General features: G+C 39.6%; 1 protein-coding gene across 2 annotated transcripts in view; it reads right to left on the reverse strand.

The window, feature by feature from the left end:
• The window catches only part of LOC124257745 (postacrosomal sheath WW domain-binding protein-like), a 132,169-nt gene extending 123,424 nt beyond the window's left edge, over window positions 1–8,745 (reverse strand). Inside the window, exon 1 of one of the 2 annotated variants that reach the window (XM_046691880.1) lies at window positions 8,503–8,745. Coding sequence is in view for 1 of the 2 variants with exons in the window: in XM_046691879.1 (XP_046547835.1) it covers window positions 8,503–8,572 (70 nt within the window). In the remaining variant the exon portion in view is untranslated. The remainder of the gene's footprint in view (window positions 1–8,502) is intronic. The other variant, XM_046691879.1, reaches the window with a different exon arrangement.
• Window positions 8,746–20,180: the final 11,435 nt, after the last annotated feature.

Raw genomic sequence — 20,180 nt, forward strand, 5'->3', positions numbered from 1 at the left:
GCAGGTGGATGAATGTGTGTGTTAAAAGATTATTTAGATGAATGTGGTGTTGAAGAGGAATGTGTTTGATAAAGATTATTTAGATGCTGGTGGAGGAATGTGTTTGATATTTAGATGCTTGTGAAGGAAAGATTATTTAGCTGCAGGTGGAGGAATGTGTATGTTAAAGATGATTATTTAGCTGCAGGTGGAGAATGTGTTTGATAAAGATATTTTAGCTGCAGGTGGAGGAATGTGTTTGATAAAGATTATTTAGATGTGCAGGTGGAGGGAATATGTGTGTTAAAGATGAATTAGATGCAGGTGGAGGAATGTGTTTGATAAAAGGTTATTTAGCTGCTGGTGGAGTGAATGTGTTTGATAAAAGATTATTTAGATTGCAGGTTGAGAATAGTGTGTGTTGAAAGATCATTTAGCTGTTGGTGGAGGAATGTGTTTGATAAAGATTATTTAGATGCTGGTGGAGGAATGTGTTTGATAAAGATTATTTAGCTGCAGGCGGATGAATGTGTGTGTTAAAGATTATTTATGCTGGAGGAGGATGCAGAGTGGATGAATGTGTTTGATAAAAGCTTATTTAGCAGGTGTATGTGTTTGATAAAGATTATTTAGCTATAGGTGGATGAATGTGTGTGTTAAAGATTACTTAGATGCAGGTTGAAGAATGTGTTTGATAAAGATTATTTAGATGCTGGTGGAGGAATGTGTTTGATAAAGATCATTTAGGTGCAGGTGGATGAATGTGTGTGTTAAAGATCATTTAGTTGTAGGTGGAGGAATGTGTTTGATAAAGATTATTTAGGTGCAGGTGGAGGAATGTTTGTGTTAAAGATTATTTAGATGCTGGTGGATGAATGTGTGTGTTACAGATCATTTAGCTGCAGGTGGATGAATGTGTGTGCTAAAGATTATTTAGATGCTGGTGGAGCAATGTGTGTGATACAGATCATTTATCTGCCAGTGGAGGAATGTGTTTGATAAAGATCATTTAGCTGCTGGTGGATGAATGTGTGTGTGAAAGGTTATTTAGCTGAAGGTGGAGGAATGTGTGTGTTAAAGATCATTTAGCTGCTGGTGGAGGAATGTGTGTGATAAAGATTATTTAGCTGCAGGTGGATGAATGTGTGTGTTAAAGGTTATTTAGATGCTGGAGGAGGAATGTGTTTGATAAAGATTGTTGAGCTTCAGGTGGAGGAATGTGTTTGATAAAGATTATTTAGCTGCAGGTGGAGGAATGTGTATGTTAAAGATGAATTACCTGCAGGTGGAGGAATGTGTTTGATAAAGATTATTTATATGCTGGTGGAGGAATGTGTTTGATAAAGATTATTTAGCTGCTGGTGGAGAAATGTGTGTGTTAAAGATCATTTAGCTGCAGGTGGAGGAATGTGTTTGAGAAAGATTATTTAGATGCTGGTGGAGGAATGTGTTTGAGTAAAGATTATTTAGCTGCAGGTGGAGGAATGTGTTTGAGAAAAGATTATTTAGCTGCTGGTGGATGAATGTGTGTGATAAAGATCTATTTAGCTGCAGGTGGAGAATGAATGTGTTTGATAAAGATTATTTAGATGCTGGTGGAGGAATGTGTTTGATATAGATTATTTAGCTGCAGGTGGATGAATGTGTGTGTTAAAGATTATTTAGATGCTGGTGGAGGAATGTGTTTGATAAAGATTATTTAGCTGCTGGTGGAGAAATGTGTGTTTGATAAAGATCATTTAGCTGCAGGTGGATGAATGTGTTTGATAAAGATTATTTAGCTGTAGGTGGAGGGAATGAGTGTGTTAAAAGAGTATTTAGATGCAGGTGGAGGAATGTGTTTGATAAAGATTATTTAGCTGCAGGTGGATGAATGTGTGTGTTAAAGATTATTTAGATGCAGGTGGAGGAATGTGTTTGATAAAGATTATTTAGCTGTAGGTGGAGAATGTGTTTGATAAAGATTATTTAGATGCAGGTGGATGAATGTGTGTGTTAAAGATCATTTAGATGAAGGTGGATGAATGTGTGTGTTAAAGATCATTTAGCTGCAGGTGGATGAATGTGTGTGATAAAGATTATTTAGCTTGCAGGTGGATGAATGTGTTTGTTAAAGATTATTTAGATGCTGGTGGATGAATGTGTGTGTGATAAAGATTATTTAGCTGCTGGTGGATGAATGTGTTTGATAAAGATCATTTAGCTGCAGGTGGATGAATGTGTGTGTTAAAGATTATTTACATGCTGGTGGAGGAATGTGTTTGATAAAGATCGTTTAGCAGGTGGATGAAATGTGTGTGTTAAAGATTATTTAGCTGCAGGTGGATGAATGTGTGTGATAAAGATTATTTAGATGCTGGTGGAGGAATGTGTTTGATAAAGATCATTTAGCTGCAGGTGGAGAAATGCTGTGTTAAAGATCATTTTAGCTGCAGGTGGATGAATGTGTTTGATAAAGATTATTTAGATGCAGGTGGAGGAATGTGTGTTTGTACAAAAGATTATTTAGCTGCAGGTGGAGGAATGTGTGTGTTAAAGATTCATTTAGCTGCAGGTGGAGGAATGTGTGTGTTAAAGATCATTTAGCTGCAGGTGGAGGAATGTGTTTGATAAAGATTATTTAGCTGCAGGTGGAGGAATGTGTGTGTTAAAGATTATTTAGATGCAGGTGGAGGAATGTGTTTTTGATAAAGATTATTTAGATGCTGGTGGAGGAATGTGTTTGATAAAGATCATTTAGGTGCAGGTGGATGAATGTTTGTGTTAAAGATCATTTAGTTGTAGGAGGAGGAATGTGTTTGATAAAGATTATTTAGGTGCAGGTGGAGGAATGTGTGTGTTAAAGATTATTTAGATGCTGGTGGATGAATGTGTGTGTTAAAGATCATTTAGCTGCAGGTGGATGAATGTGTTTGATAAAGATTATTTAGATGCTGGTGGAGCAATGTGTTTGATAAAGATTATTTAGCTGCAGGTGGATGAATGTGTTTGATAAAGGTTATTAAGATGCAGGTGGATGAATGTGTGTGTTAAAGATTATTTAGATGCTTGGTGGAGGAATGTGTTTGATAAAGATTATTTAGATGCTGGTGGAGAAATGTGTTTGTTAAAGATAATTTAGCTGCAGGTGGATGAATGTGTTTGATAAAGATTATTTAGATGCTGGTGGAGGAATGTGTGTGTAAAAGATCATTTAGCTGCAGGTGGAGGAATGTGTATGTTAAAGATTATTTTAGATGCAGGTGGAGGAATGTGTGTGATAAAGATTATTTAGATGCAGGTGAAGGAATGTGTTTGTAAAAGATTATTTAGCTGCAGGTGGAGGAATGTGTTTGATAAAGATCATTTACCTGCAGGTGGATGAATGTGTGTGTTAAAGATCATTTAGCTGCAGGTGGAGGAATGTGTTTGATAAAGATTATTTAGCTGCAGGTGGATGAATGTGTGTGTTAAAGATTATTTAGATGCTGGTGGAGGAATGTGTTTGATAAAGATTATTTAGCTGCAGGTGGATGAATGTGTTTGATAAAGATTATTTAGATGCTGGTGGAGGAATGTGTGTGTTAAAGATCATTTAGCTGCAGGTGGAGGAATGTGTTTGATAAAGATTATTTAGATGCTGGTGGAGGAATGTGTTTGATAAAGATTATTTAGCTGCAGGTGGATGAATGTGTTGTGTTAAAGATTATTTAGATGCTGGTGGAGGAATGTGTTTGATAAAGATTATTTAGCTGCTGGTGGATGAATGTGTGTGTTAAAGATTATTTAGATGCAGGTGGATGAATGTGTTTGATAAAGATTATTTAGCTGTAGGTGGATGAATGTGTGTGTTAAAGATTATTTAGATGCTGGTGGAGGAATGTGTTTGATAAAGATCATTTAGATGCAGGTGGATGAATGTGTGTGATAAAGATTATTTAGATGCAGGTGGAGAATGTGTTTGATAAAGATTATTTAGATGCTGGTGGAGGAATGTGTTTGTTAAAGATTATTTAGCTGCAGGTGGAGGAATGTGTATGTTAAAGATTATTTAGCTGCAGGTGGATGAATGTGTTGATAAAGATTATTTAGTTGCAGGTGGGAATGTGTTTGATAAAGATTATTTGCTGCAGGTGAATGTGTGGAAGAATGTGTTTGATAAAGATTATTTAGATGCTGGTGGAGGAATGTGTTTGATAAAGATCATTTAGCTGCAGGTGGATGAATACGTTTGATAAAGATTATTTAGAGTTCATGTGCTGGTGGATGAATGTGTGTGTTAAAGATCATTTAGATGCAGGTGGAGGAATGTGTTTGATAAAGATTATTTAGATGCTGGTGGAGGAATGTGTTTGATAAAGATTATTTAGCTGCAGGTGGAGGAATGTGTTTGATAAAGATTATTTAGATGCAGGTGGATGAATGTGTTTGATAAAGATCATTTAGCTGCAGGTGGAGGAATGTGTTTGATAAAGATTATTTAGATGCTGGTGGAGGAATGTGTTTGATAAAGATTATTTAGCTGCAGGTGGAGGAATGTGTTTGATAAAAATTATTTAGATGCTGGTGGAGGAATGTGTGTGTAAAAGATTATTTAGCTGCAGGTGGAGGAATGAGTATGATAAAGATCATTTAGCTGCAGGTGGAGGAATGTGTTTGATAAAGATTATTTAGCTGCAGGTGAAGGAATGTGTTTGATAAAGATTATTTAGCTGCTGGTGGAGGAATGTGTTTGATGAAGTTCATTTAGCTGCAGGTGGATGAATGTGTGTGTGATAAAGATTATTTAGCTGCAGATGGTGGAGAGAATGTGTTTGATAAAGATTATTTAGATGCAGGTGAATGAATGTGTGTGTTAAAGATTATTTAGATGCTGGTGGAGGAATGTGTTTGATAAAGATTATTTAGCTGCAGGTGGATGAATGTGTGTGTTAAAGATTATTTAGATGCTGGTGGAGGAATGTGTTTGATAAAGATTATTTAGCTGCAGGTGGAGGAATGTGTTTGATAAAGATTATTTAGATGCTGGTGGAGGAATGTGTTTGATAAAGATTATTTAGCTGCTGGTGGAGGAATGTGTTTGATAAAGATTATTTAGCTGCTGGTGGAGGAATGTGTTTGATAAAGATTATTTAGCTGCAGGTGGATGAATGTGTGTGTTAAAGATTATTTAGATGCTGGTGGAGGAATGTGTTTGATAAAGAGATTATTTAGCTGCAGGTGGAGGAATGTGTTTGATAAAGATTATTTAGCTGCAGGTGGATGAATGTGTGTGTGTTAAAGATTATTTAGATGCAGGTGGAGGAATGTGTTTGATAAAGATTATTTAGCTGCAGGTGGAGGAATGTGTGTGATAAAGATTATTTAGCTGCAGGTGGATGAATGTGTTTGATAAAGATTATTTAGATGCAGGTGGAGGAATGTGTTTGATAAAGATTATTTAGATGCTGGTGGAGGAATGTGTTTGATAAAGATTATTTAGATGCAGGTGGATGAATGTGTGTGTTAAAGATTATTTAGCTGCAGGTGGAGGAATGTGTTTGATAAAGATTATTTAGATGCTGGTGGAGGAATGTGTGTGATAAAGATTATTTAGCTGCAGGTGGAGGAATGTGTGTGTTAAAGATTATTTAGATGCTGGTGGAGGAAAGTGTGTTTGATAAAGATCATTTAGATGCTGGTGGAGGAATGTGTGTGTTAAAGATTATTTAGATGCTGGTGGAGGAATGTGTTTGATAAAGATCATTTAGCTGCAGGTGGAGGAATGTGTTTGATAAAGATTATTTAGATGCTGGTGGAGGAATGTGTGTGTTAAAGATTATTTACCTGCAGGTGGAGGAATGATTGTGTTAAAGATTATTTAGATGCTGGTGGAGGAAAGTGTTTTTGCTAAAGATTATTTTGCAGGTAAGGGTTTTTGCTAAGGATCATTTAGATGCTGGTGAAGGAATGGGGGTGATAAAGATTATTTAGATGCTGGTGGAGCAATGTGTTTGATAAAGATCATTTAGGTGCAGGTTGATGAATGTGTGTGTTGAGGATCATTTAGCTGTTGGTGGAGGAATGTGTTTGATAAAGATTATTTAGATGTTGGTGGAGGAATGTTTGTGTTAAAGATTATTTAGCTGCTAGCGGATGAATGTGTGTGTTAAAGAGTATTGAGATGCAGGTGGATGAATGTGTTTGATAAAGATTATTTAGCTGTAGGTGGATGAATGTGTGTGTTAAAGATTACTTAGATGCAGGTTGAAGAATGTGTTTGATAAAGATTATTTAGATGCTGGTGGAGGAATGTGTTTGATAAAGATCATTTAGGTGCAGGTGGAGGAATGTGTTTGATAAAGATTATTTAGATGCAGGTGGAGGAATGTTTGTGTTAAAGATTATTTAGATGCTGGTTGAGGAATGTGTGTGTTAAAGGTCATTTAGCTGCAGGTGGAGGAATGTGTTTGATAAAGATTATTTTGATGCTGGTGGAGGAATGTGTGTGTTAAAGATTATTTACCTGCAGGTGGAGGAATGTGTTTGATAAAGATTATTTAGATGCTGGTGGAGGAAAGGGTTTTTGCTAAGGATCATTTAGATGCTGGTGAAGGAATGGGGGTGATAAAGATTATTTAGATGCTGGTTGAGCAATGTGTTTGATAAAGATCATTCAGCTGCTGGTGGATGAATGTGTGTGATAAAGATTATTTTGCTGCAGGTGGATGAATGTGTGTGATAAAGATCATTCAGTTGCAGGTGGATGAATGTGTGTGATAAAGATCATTCAGCTGCAGGTGGATGAATGTGTGTGTTAAAGATCATTCAGCTGCAGGTGGATGAATGTGTGTGATAAGGATCATTTAGCTGCAGGTGTATGAATGTGTGTGATAAAGATCATTCAGCTGCTGGTGGATGAATGTGTGTGATAAAGATGATTCAGCTGCAGGTGGAGGAATGTGTGTGATAAAGATCATTCAGCTGCAGGTGGATGAATGTGTGTGATAAAGATCATTCAGCTGCAGGTGTATGAATGTGTGTGATAAAGATCATTCAGCTGCAGGTGGAGGAATGTGTGTGATAAAGATCATTCAGCTGCAGGTGGATGAATGTGTATGATAAAGATCATTCAGCTGCATGTGGATGAATGTGAATGATAAAGATCATTCAGCTGCAGGTGGATAAATGTGTGTGATAAAGATCATTCAGCTGCAGGTGGATGAATGTGTGTGATAAAGATCATTTAGCTGCAGGTGTATGAATGTGTGTGATAAAGATCATTCATCTGCAGGTGGATGAATGTGTGTGATAAAGATCATTCAGTTGCATGTGGATGAATGTGTGTGATAAAGATCATTCAGCTGCAGATGGATGAATGTGTGTTATAAAGATCATTCAGCTGCTGGTGGATGAATGTGTGTGTGTGTCATAAGAGCATTTTAGTTGCAGGTGAGAGGGTGTGTTTAGTTTGACGCCGCTTTTAGCAATACTCCAGCAATATCACGGCGGGGGACACCAGAAATGGGCTTCACACATTGTTCCCATGTGGGGAACTGAACGTGACGAGAAACGCTTTAACAACTAGGCTACGGCTGCAGGCTGAGGAATGTGTGTGATAAATTTTATTCAGCTACTGGTGCAGGAAATGTCTTGAATGTATTTAAGGAGATATTTGGTTGTTGACCAAGGCAAGATGTGACAAAGATTAGTTGCTGCTGAGGTCTATATGTGCTCCAGAAAATGTCGTTTCTGGTGCAGGGGTCATTGACGTTGTGGTAAAGGTCTTTTAGCTGCTGACGCAGGGGAAATAACATGAAGTAACGCGATGAACGACGGATAGCTGTGAGCAACAAAGGTGACATTTCTTGCCTCTACAAACTGAACATGAATCACATGACAAGTAACTGATCACATCCATCCCGCTGGCCAGGTACAGACTATTTCGTAAAAGAACAAGACATATTATCAAACAATATTCATAGCCGTCGCAACCCTATCAGGCCTAAAGCGTACGAAAACGACTCAGACCCATCACTTTTACCCCTACGGCTTCTCTAAAACACCGAACCGTAAATACAACAACCCCAAAAACAATACAAAATAAATACCGAAAAATAAAACCACCCCTCCACCCCAAAAACAAAACAATCCCAACCCCTCAATCCTCCAAAACCGATCAAATTAAACAAAAACAATCCCAAAAACTAAGAAACAAATCATAAAGAATATCAGGTAGACAACAACAACCATGACAGCCTCCCAAACCTGTAACAGAGGTTACTTCGTCCTCACTTTACACACGACGCCATAATGCTCCCCCCTCACCTGCCTCCACCACACATGCGTGTTGCCTAGATACCCTCGGCAATGCAACGAAGCGCAGTCACCCATTGGTTTCTTTGCCTCATGTGCACTGGGATGATACGCTTGAAGTCCCATTGCATAAACTGGCAGATCTACCGAAGGCGATTACATCACATCTTCATCTGTATTCAAACGATGCATATGTTATGTACTAGATACAACTATACAAATATCAAATGAATGACTGTGTTTACTTACTTGAATCGCGGCGGCTCGTACTGTAATTGCTGTTTTCAATACTTTCCGACAAGGCTGGTAATGTACGCATGCGCAGTTGAAAAACCACGATGCATTTTCGTTCTTGGAAAGGACCTGGGCGGGACCTTGGTTTCTAAGAAACGCACATAGGAAAGCAGGTTTGGCCTTGCCTGATTGATATCACCTAGCGACAGTGTACCTGTCAGTGATACTGTAGTGAGGTGATGTGTGTTTGCCGTCTATTCTCTGTAAAGGCATTTATAATATCACCTGTTGAACGAAGTCGTTTAATCATACCAACACAATACTTATTATTTGGATAACATGAGCAGACTTAGGGACAGTTCATTATTTATGGCGAGGGGGAAGTGTGTGCGTGTACGTGCGTTAGCGTGCGTGCGTGCGTGCGTGCGTGCGTGTTGCGTGTGTAGGGTTTGGGGTGGGTGGGGTGGGTGGGTGTGTGATGTCACCCATTTTCTCCTCGGGAGGTTGGGGTCATCAATTTTGTACACATGAATTAGGGAGGACAGCATTTTGTACATGACAAGGGGTGGGGTGAGGTGGATTGGGGTGGGGTAGGGTGGGGTAGGTTGTTGTATACTTTGGTCATCAAATTTAGGGGGTCATTCACATTGTATAAGCTTCTCCATAAAAAAACATCTTCACCCTATTAGCCATTAATTATGAACTGTCCCTCACAGCTCTGGGTTTTGGAGCGTACCACGTGACCTAACATCAACGTAACATGAATACCGGTTGCCGGGCCATTCAACTATCATAGCTGATCAATACTGATCATAATCCCTGTCGGTGCAGGTATTTCAACATGTACAACGGCAGCCCTATAACGTTGCAGTGTCCTTTTGAAGTGGCTTTAGATGTCACTGGGCATTAATTATGGGGGTAGTGGGTGGGGGACGGGCCCGTTCGGATTGGTCTTAGGACCGAATTGCATTTTGTCGAGGCCCACTCCATTTCGAAAATCATTTGAGGGGTCTCCCAAATTCAAGAAATATTTATGCCCCTACGTCTCCCATAATCCCGATTAAACAGTCCGCAAATATTGATCACATTTATAAGTTGGTTTGTTGGTTGTTTAACGCCGCACTCAGCAATATTCCAACTATATGGCGGCGGTCTGTAAATAGTCGAGTCTGGACCAGACAATCCAGTGATCAACAGCATGAGCATCGATCCACGCAACTGTGATACGATGACATATGTCAACCAAGTCAGCGAGCCTGACCACCCGATCCCGTCAGTCGCCTCTTACGACAGGTATGGGTTGCTGAAGACCAATTCTAACCCGGATGTTCACGGGCCACATTTATATGAGTTTGTATATGATGAATATCATTGTGTTATCTTTCCTGGCGTAGCCTAGATGGCCACGCCAATTATTGATAAATCTAGCTTAGAATGCAGAGAATACTATTAAATCTCGTACAGAAAACAGATTCTACAGTACACGTCTTTTGGGCTGAGTCCAATGAGCCTTTATTTCTGGATTTACGCTAATGCTCACATAAGTATTGCATACCATAACTGGTAATAGGCAATAAACAACACAACTGTTCAAGGTCCGTGTGTGAGGATCTGGGAATGACTGATAAACTCTTATCTCGGTGAGAGTGTATCCGCTTTGCAATGTGCGTTTCTTATCATAGGACTTTCCCACATTTCTTTGTGAAAAGGATTGAGTGAGTGTGGTTTTATGCCGCTTTTAGCAATATTCCAGCAATATCACGGCGGGGGACACCAGAAATGGGCTTCACACATTGTACCCACATGGGCAATCGAACCCGGGTCTTCGGCGTGACGAGCCAACGCTTTAACCACAAGGCTACACTACCCCTTTTGCAAAGGGGAACACGATGAACTGGCGCCTTTCCAGCGTTTACAAAATGCGCTTTGTACTCGTTCCCTTTCATTCATTATTTGGATCATGCTAACAGCTAAATTAATGATATACAGTAAGAGCGTCAGTGTTTACTTTACTTTACATAAATCGATACCTAAAATGTTTTGGTTAGAATCGATGTACATGTATTACCTTTTAACTTTATCACGAGGATTATTTACTATCGGAGGGAAGTGTTGAAACGGGTATCGACCGGGTCTGACCTGGATGATAGTGTCAACGTTCGTTAATCATGGGGTGTGCTACCATGTCATTTTATAGAAGCAAATGGGATGCTTAGTGAGAAGGATGCAAATACACCTGCTGAATAACAGAATCCACCACCCACCCCTCCTGTATACCCGCACCTCGCCACCACCCTCCATAAACACTGCTTCCTCTGTGTGCGCGTGTGTGGGTGCGTGCGTGCGTGCGTGCGTGCGTAAGTGAGAGAGTGAGTGAGTGAGTGAGTGAGTGAGTGAGTGAGTGTGTGTGTGTGTGTGTGTCTGTGCTTGTGTCTCTATTTGAGGACCGCCTCCGTGGTGTAGTGGTTAGAGCGTCCGCCCGGAGAGCGGAAGGTCGCGGGTTCGATCCCCGACCGCGTCATACCAAAAGACGTTAAAATATGGTACTTGTTGGTCCCTGCCTGGCGCTCGGCATTAATGAGTACAACAAGGACTGGTCGGCTCGGAGTCAGTATAATGTGTCTGAGTGGGATATTCATGCTTCACTGCGGCATGGTATCTCAGTGGGCTAGCACTATAAAACCAGCTTCAGTCTGGGCTAGTACAAGCAGCCGCACATACACATACACACGCATGCACGTCGTCATATGAGCGAAATATTCTCAAGAACGACGTAAAACCTAATTTCACCTCACCTCACCTCACCTCTATTTGAGCCCATTGAAATTGAACTATCATGAATACAGCTAGATATAAGCCCCAGCAGGTTAAATTTACCATGCACGAAAATGTATTTAGTCTATTCAGATATTTTGGCTGTAATGACACAGGACTTTCTTCTTAGTTAAATGGATTAAAACATGATGCAATTATTTTGTGTTTTTGACAAGTGGATAATTGTAGATAACGGAGACGTTGAGCGCGATGGTGAGGACGTAGAAAGGTCACGACATTGGGGCTCTTGGCTCTCAGTCCATTCTTTCTCAACCTGTTCCGTACAGTTTGACCGGATATCCTCCGAAGCCCAGGCATCCTGGCTGCTGTGCTCTCACCCGTTGCAGTACGATCACGCAAATGTAGTACCCGGATGTACCGATCTTGGGCTGCAGTGGTGACCCTAGGTCTGCCTGTACGGGGACGGCCATTTGTTTTACCTGTTTGGTTGTAACTAGCTGCAAATCGTGATATCGTGCTCAGACTAACATTCAGACCCCTGGCAACAGAAGATTATTAATCTCCAGCGTGAATTCTTTCAATGGCGATGTTCCGTGTCGCAGCGTCAAGAGGTAGCATAGTCATTTGACCTTGAAACTCCTTCAAAACGAGTGCCGATTTCCGAAAGTAATCTGGATTTTTATATCTAGACAGTGCATGCTCTTTGCTGCACAATTTCAACTGGAAGCCGATTGCTGTTGCGTTGTGGCGATGCCTTTTTGATCTTTGTAACATTTTCGGGTAAAATCGATTTTTTTTACGTGTGCAATTGTGTAAAATCATGTTATCAACACTTTTGTTACATATTTTGACGATTGTTTGAACACAATTAAGGATATCAATCGAGTTTTATCACGAAAATTATTTCACGAGGGACATAAACTTGATGTGAAATGGGAACGAGTTTTGTATCCTATTTATTACCCACGTTCTAAAAAATGAAAATATCGTTAAAATAATGCAATATTTTGCTTTCCTATATAGAACCGCACAACGCGGATTGATACATCATATTGGTGATTGGAATGTCAACCGCTTCACTCCAGGAAAATGTATGCTTCGTAGAGGCAATGTAGTTCCTTTAACTAGTCAAAAAAATAAACAAATTAAAACAGAATCAAGTCGAAATCAAAATTTAATTCTTTTCAATTGAGGATTTGGTTTCAAATGCAATAATGTAATTCATCAAAACACTTGTCAAGTGAAAACATTTGCTGTAAACTTCGTGACCTAAATCTCGTCTGAACGTCAGTCGGCCATCATTGTCGGGCTAGACGTCATGTTGAGAACTGTTCACAAACAAGCAGACAAAAAGAAGCATTAGGAGCGGCACACACAACAGCAGAAGCCGAGTGTGAATAACAGGGGAACTGTATGTCTCAAATATACTGAACCGCAAAATAAACGCAACTTACTGTGTGATAACCATGCGCTTCAAATAAATTTATTATAGGGGGAAAAACTATCCCATGATGAAACCATTCATTCCAAGATGGTTTTGCCGTTGTTTCCGGTTATTCTTGCCCGATTGCGATTGTTTTCATGCTTTTGGTGTTTTCTGCACGATTTTTTCACGTTTCACACAAAAATGCGTGCATTTCCATCCAGTTGAATCCTTTATAAGGCAGGTCATTACAAAAACACCATACACCACAAAATCGACTTGAAGAACGCTGAAAAAACATGCCACGTCTAACGCAACAGCAGCGAGGGATCGCCATTGGAATGTTGCTGACCGGATCAACAGCAACTGCGGTGGCCTGGCACTTCGGATGTCACGTGACATCAATCACCAGACTCTCTGCAAGGCATCGACAAACCGGAAATGTTCAAGACCGGCTATGCTCTGGACGTCCGAGAATAACGACGCCAGGTCAAGATCGTCACATCCGGGTTACTCATCTGCGTAACCGACAACAACGAGCATCACAGACGGCTGCAACCATTCAAGGGCCACACCGTAACATTTCTGCAGACACCGTTTGTCGTCGACTGAGGGCAGCGGGGATCAGATGTCGCCGTCCTTACGTCGGACCGATACTTACACAACGTCACCGCCACCATCGTTTACAATGGGCTCGACAACACCAGCGTTGGCGACGTCAACAATGGCAACAAGTGTTGTTTTCTGATGAGTCGATATTCCACATGTCACACTCCGAAGGCCGATTCCGCGTATGGAGTCGAGGCAATGAGCGTTCCCAGCAGGCACATCAACGTTGTTTCAACGTTGAGAATAGGTTGGTCCTCAACGTTGAAATTAGATTGAAAATAGGTTGTATATGAAAGTTTTTTAGACATAGATGTCCGACCTGGAATCAACGATGAAGTTTGACCTATTATCAACGTTGAAAAAAGGTTGTATATGAAAGTTTTTTAGACGTTGATATCCGACGTGGAATCAACGTTGAAGTTTGACCTATTATCAACGTTGAAAAAAGGTTGTATATGAAAGTTTTTTAGACGTAGATATCCGACGTGGAATCAACGTTGAAGTTTGACATATTATTAACGTTGAAAATGGGTTGTTCCGTGGTTGTATATGAAAGTTTATTAGACGTAGATATCCGACGTGGAATCAACGTTGAAGTTTGACATATTATTAACATTGAAAATGGGTTGTTCCGTGGTTGTGTCTGGGAGGTATTACGCTTTCCTGTAAATAGACTCGCACTTCATCTTTAAACTACACTAAAGTAGCACCAAACTCATGCATCCAGCTAAAATACCCAAAAAGCTACCTGCAATAAACAGTGTTCAAACATAAAATTACAGTAAAAATATTTACCTGATAAAATACTTGGTTAAAATTCCACATTCAATATAATGTTCATTTAAGTTTTATGTCAGTTGGACGTATAATTCCAGTAAGAAGAAAAGAGTATTCCAAATTAAGAAAAACTATTTACTGTTGTATTGTTATCTTGAAAAGGTGGAAATTGTCCCGAGAAGACATTTTGTCTGAATTTCAGCTATTAGACAGACCCCTGAATAAACACAATGCAATTACTTTCACCATCAAAGGGATCCAAGATGAACAGGAACTATACCTGAAGACAGCACATAAAACCAGTCACTTTTTATGAAATCTTTATGAACACAAACGCACACAGAGAAACGTGGTTTAAAGCATAATGTAAAACATCACACATGACATAGTCTGTAGGTGATCTCTGTTGTGATAATAACACAATATCATCTGCATATAGCATTAAACTGACATACAGCTTCTCTTCTTTCTGCCACTCCCTGCCTGGCGGTCAGGTGGATCCTTCAGAAACGTTCCTAACTCTTTCTTGAAATTTGCTTCGGATGCATTCCCATCTCATTCCCATGGGATAGGACACACATTCTGAAATTTTATATTTAAATACATGAATAATTTTATATGGAAGATATATTGTCTTAAATGATTCAAGTATTTGTTTAATCAATCACTTGAAAGGTTCATTTCACTGCTGTAACTTGCCATGTGAACATATGAACAGCATCAATACAAAATGTGACGAAAACTGTAAACAATTTATATTTTCAACTAAAGGAATGGAAGTTTTCTTAAACATTTTCAAAGAAAATCCTCAATTGCAAGTTGATTATTCAATTAGACTATGAATTAGGATGAATTAGACGATGCTTTACTGTCATATATTATTTGCTATGGTCATGATGAAAATGCTGCATTTGGTAATTAAATTACCAGAGACGATTGAATACAACCTTGTATTCTTAAAAGAAAACTTGCCGTTTTGCCCATCAACATTCATTCTTGACATCAAATTGTTTGACATTGTCCTGCAAAACAATGGAAGATTGTTGTTATTCTGTCAGATTTAGTTTTCTTTAGAGATTCTCGGAAACGATTATTTCAAATTAAATAGGAGTTGTACTGATGTAGCAATTTTGCTAACAGGAGTCATAAATTGTAACAAAAGCCATTTACATTACAATGATGATAAGAAAACAAAATGGGTGGTGGTTCACAGGTCAAAGAACAAGTCTATTGTGGGAGGTCTTCCAACACCATTTATTCCCAAACACAAGGAAGTATGGATCATGGAGTTCTGAAAACAATAATGAGCTCTCATAAGTATACAATATATTCCCTATTATCTACTCTGTCTCTCTTTGTCATTTGTACACTCATAAAACTCAGATAAATAACTTCTTCATAATTCAGAAATGTTTACACTTAATCTCTTATAGGAACGCTTAGAAAATCTCTCATATAATGAATTATGTGTGCTTATAATATCTGCGACGTCATAACTATGCTTCTCTGAATCATGAACAATAAAATAATGAGATTAAACTCTACACTGCCAGAAATAATCTATCATACCCTGAATAATAAGACACTGAATAACATCTCTTACAACTCCATTCTACACTCAAAAAGACTTATATGTACTTGTAAACAAACATCGCTGGCACACGCAAATTCTTGGAAACAGTGTATCTCTGACTCTCAATTCCAAGAAATGGAAGTCCTACTCTATTTGACCAAAGGGGTGACAGGTGGCCAAAACATATTGAAATGTAGGTCATACACTGAAAATAACTCTGATTTAAAACACTACAAATATACACCTTCCCTCTAAAATACTCGATAGATGATCTTGACAAGGGAACATGTACATAAAATGCTGATATCTAACAATACCTGTACTCTAAATAATGGACTCTTCCAAATCTCAGCATGTTTCACTGCACACATTTAAATGCAAAATAATGAAAAAACCTACACTTTGACAATAATAAAGAAACATCATATTCAAATTCTACAGCTGACCAAATACCTGAAGAGTTTGTCTCCCAGCAATAAACATCTATATATCTCTATAAATTTATGACTTCTGTCCTCTCGCGTGCTTTCTCGCATCCAGCACTTTACGGCGAAAAACAATATGGCGCCAAGCAAGGGAGTGCTCATTAAACTAAACATCTCCGGGAGAAATCATTGTCAAATTATTCTCTTACATGATCAACCTTTGTGGTGGGTATACTGGAAACAAGTGAAATGTTAAAAACTTGTTACCTTAGCATTGCTCCTTTTATGTGATCCACAAAATTGATGCCACCCAGTCTTCGAAGATGAGATTTCTGCAAATTCCATTAAAATTATATCTTATTTCATAATTAAATGTTCCTTACTAAATTACTTCTTTTGTATGTAACATTTTAACCTTTAAGAGACATGAATCATCACATCCCTTCCAAACAAGTGTAAGAATGAAAGTCTGTGAGTGCAGTTTTGTTAATTGTCCCATCAAAGAATCATTAGTGAAGTTACACATTTTGTAAATAAATAAAAGTTCAAATGAATTATATGCAATTTCATCCTTAACAAAGACTTGCACAAGACATTTTGATGTGAATTTTCGTTGCATGATCTGAGAAAGATTTCCTTTCGCCATTCTCCACCCTCCCCAAATAATATGCATATGTTGACAGGGTTCAGAGCGTGCTCAATGCATAATTTACTGATAGACTTATTCAAACGAACAAATGTTCATAATAATGTGATGCAATATAAAATGTTGATAAATTCTATTCCATTTTTGTATAGCTGCCCTTAGGGACCGTTCATAATGTATGGCTTGGGGGTGATGATGATTTTTATGAAGAAGCATGTACAATGTGAATTACCCTGCCCCCTTCCCCCGTAAAATGTATGTTCGAAATAAGTGACGCCCCACCCTGCATGTCATGTACAATATCTATGACGCCCTCTCCCCTTCCCATAATTTCTAAGCATCATATTAAACATAGTGCGTGTGTACAAAAATGCTGACCCCCTTAGCTCCCCTGAACAAAATGGGTGACACCCCCACCCCTTACAATCATCACCCCCACCCGCAGCCATATAATTATGAATGGTCCCTTATATTGATGTACTTCATTGATTATTTGAAAATGAATATTTGCAAAATTCAAATCAGGTGATGGGTACGAAAGGAAATCTTATTCGATTATATAATAAAATGCCAAATATATGCATGCAAATATATTGAAAAATAACAAAACAAGTTCATGGAAAACACGGGCTTCCACTAAATTTTGAGAAACATGTACGTGACATACCGGTACCCTTGTGAGATAAAACATGAGCCCTAATTCGGAGTTTCTTGCTACATTGACCTGCTAGATTTAAACAACATTCCTACGTTTTCATTAGACATGAAGGACTAGCCGTGAGCCGCGATGCGGTCCTATACAGTCAAGACATGACGCTGCAGGGTCATGTCTTGACTGTATAGGACCGCATCGCGGCTCTCGGCTAATGAAGGACATACTTACCAAATAAACACCAGCATGCCGTGAAGATGTTGAAAATAGAACGATATTGCGTTGAACTTCGCCAAAGTAAACTGACATCGATCAGCTGCCTTTGCGCGCGCGATAATTGTGCGCATGTCCGGATATGGCCAAAACGAGGCGGTCTGGCATGTGTTTGAAAGCAAATTGTCGGGAATTATACAATTTTGACAGTTTTGTGGGAAAATATCAAATGTAATGCAATTCGGATAACTGATGACTTTATACCTAAAATCATTGATGTTTTCATTTTCAATTGCGATTTACGTAATATTTCCGTCCGTTGATCGATGCACAATCAAACAATATATAAGATTATATGTGTCACTAGCTCGATCTTGATCTTTTATGAATTTAATGTTCCGAAATGATAGTTGCTAAGTTGGATACCTATTACCAATATGAATTATGTATCAAATTTGCCAAGGAAACAATTAGTTGACATTTTGTTGGTTCCTTACGTTGAAACAACGTTGACAACTAAACGAATCTCGACTAACTTTCTTTGGTCGCATGATAAACGTTGAATCAACGTTTATGAAAGGGTGATCAACCAAACAACCAAAATTCAACGTTGATTCAACGTTGTGTGCCCGCTGGGTTACGCCAACTGCTGCGTCCTGGAGGAGTTAGCGTCATGGTGTGGGATGGCTTCAGCTACCACCAGAGAACACCTTTGCACGTGTTTCGTCAACGTGTGACTGCCAGAGTCTATAGAAACGAAATTCTTCAAAACCAGGTTGTACCGCTGTTCTAGGCCCAGCCTCAGCTCCAGGTTTTCCAGCAGGACGATGCCTCGTCCTCACACAACACGGGTCTCTATGGACTTCCTGAGAGGGAACAACATTGCTGTACCCGCCTGGCCCTCTCTGTCACCGGATATGGCACCGATCGAGCATGTGTGGGATGACATTGGAAGACGGATACAGGCAGCTGGTCCACCTCTAAACCTTAGGGATTTGGAAGCCAGATTGGTCAGAGAACGGAATCAAATGCCCCAAGCCTTTGCCAGACAATTGTTGACTCAATGAGACGACGCTGTACTGCGTGTATTGCAGCCAATAGGGGTCAAACCCGCTACTAATGGAGACACTGTTTCATGATATTTTTGTGTTTGGGGGTGGAGTGGTGACAAGTGCTTTTTCAATAAACATTAGTGTTGTTTCATCAGAGACCACTACCTATTTCTTCAACGTTTACTTGTCTGTTGTTTATTCATAATGTTCAAATTATGTGTTCCATAAATTAACATTTGTTGGCATTTGCAATTCAAGTTGCGTTTCTTTTGCGGTTTAGTATAGTTGTGGTTAATGTTCTTGATCGGCTCAGGACGAGTCACTGTAAATAATGCGGCGACGCTTGGCGGAGGACGCCAGGGACGCCTGCTCATCTCGGCTTGGAATTCCCACTTGTCGAGATTCGATGTTTATTTTGAAGACTCCACCGTACATTGGGCCTGAAAACACACTGCCTACAACCTCGAATGAAGAAAATTTCAAGCCTATTGTCTTCTGACTCTGAGAAGTGTTTTCAACCCCGACATGAGAAACCACGGGAGGCACGGCAGAACACATGTTTTGTGCCGCAGGACAAGTGGACGCGGCTGATGTAGTGGCAGTGATCGAGATACAAGAGCGCCGCTCATCTTTTGACGTTGTGTGTTAGAAACTCCCTGTGCAGTCCTGACAACATACACGCTGAAGCCAGTATAGCAGTCACGTCCTGTAGCAGAGCCAGTATAGCATTCGCGTACTGTAGTACAGCCAGTATAGCATTCGCGTATTGTGGTATAGCCAGTATAGCATTCGCGTATTGTGGTATAGCCAATATAGCAGTCACGTACTCTAGTATATCCAGTATAGCAGTCACGTCCTGTAGTATAGTTAGTAGAGCAGGCACGTACTGTAGTATAGCCAGTATAGCAGTCACGCACTCTAGTATAGCCAGTATAGCAGTCACGTACTCTAGTATAGCCAGTATAGCAGTCACGCACTCTAGTATAGCTAGTATAGCAGTCACGTCCTGTAGTATAGTTAGTAGAGCAGGCACGTACTGTAGTATAGCCAGTATAGCAGTCACGCACTCTAGTATAGCCAGTATAGCAGTCACGTCCTGTAGTATAGTTAGTAGAGCAGGCACGTACTGTAGTATAGCCAGTATAGCAGTCACGCACTCTAGTATAGCCAGTATGGCAGTCACGTACTCTAGTATAGCCAGTATAGCAGTCACGCACTCTAGTATAGTTAGTATAGCCGTCACGTACTCTAGTATAGCCAGTATAGCAGTCACGCACTCTAGTATAGCTAGTATAGCATTCACGCACTGTAGTATAGCCAGTATAGCAGTCACGTACTCTAATATAGTTAGTATAGCTGTCACGTACTCTAGTATAGCTAGTATAGCAGTCACGTACTCTAGTATAGCTAGTATAGCAAGCACAAACTGTAGTATAGTTAGTATAGCAGTCACGTACTCAAGTATAGCCAGTATAGCAGTCACGCACTCTAGTATAGTTAGTATAGCAATCACGCACTCTAGTATAGCCAGTATAGCAGTCACGTACT

Source organism: Haliotis rubra, unplaced genomic scaffold (assembly GCF_003918875.1).
Source record: "Haliotis rubra isolate DU_JTF1 unplaced genomic scaffold, ASM391887v1 Scf670, whole genome shotgun sequence".
NCBI lineage: Eukaryota > Metazoa > Mollusca > Gastropoda > Lepetellida > Haliotidae > Haliotis > Haliotis rubra.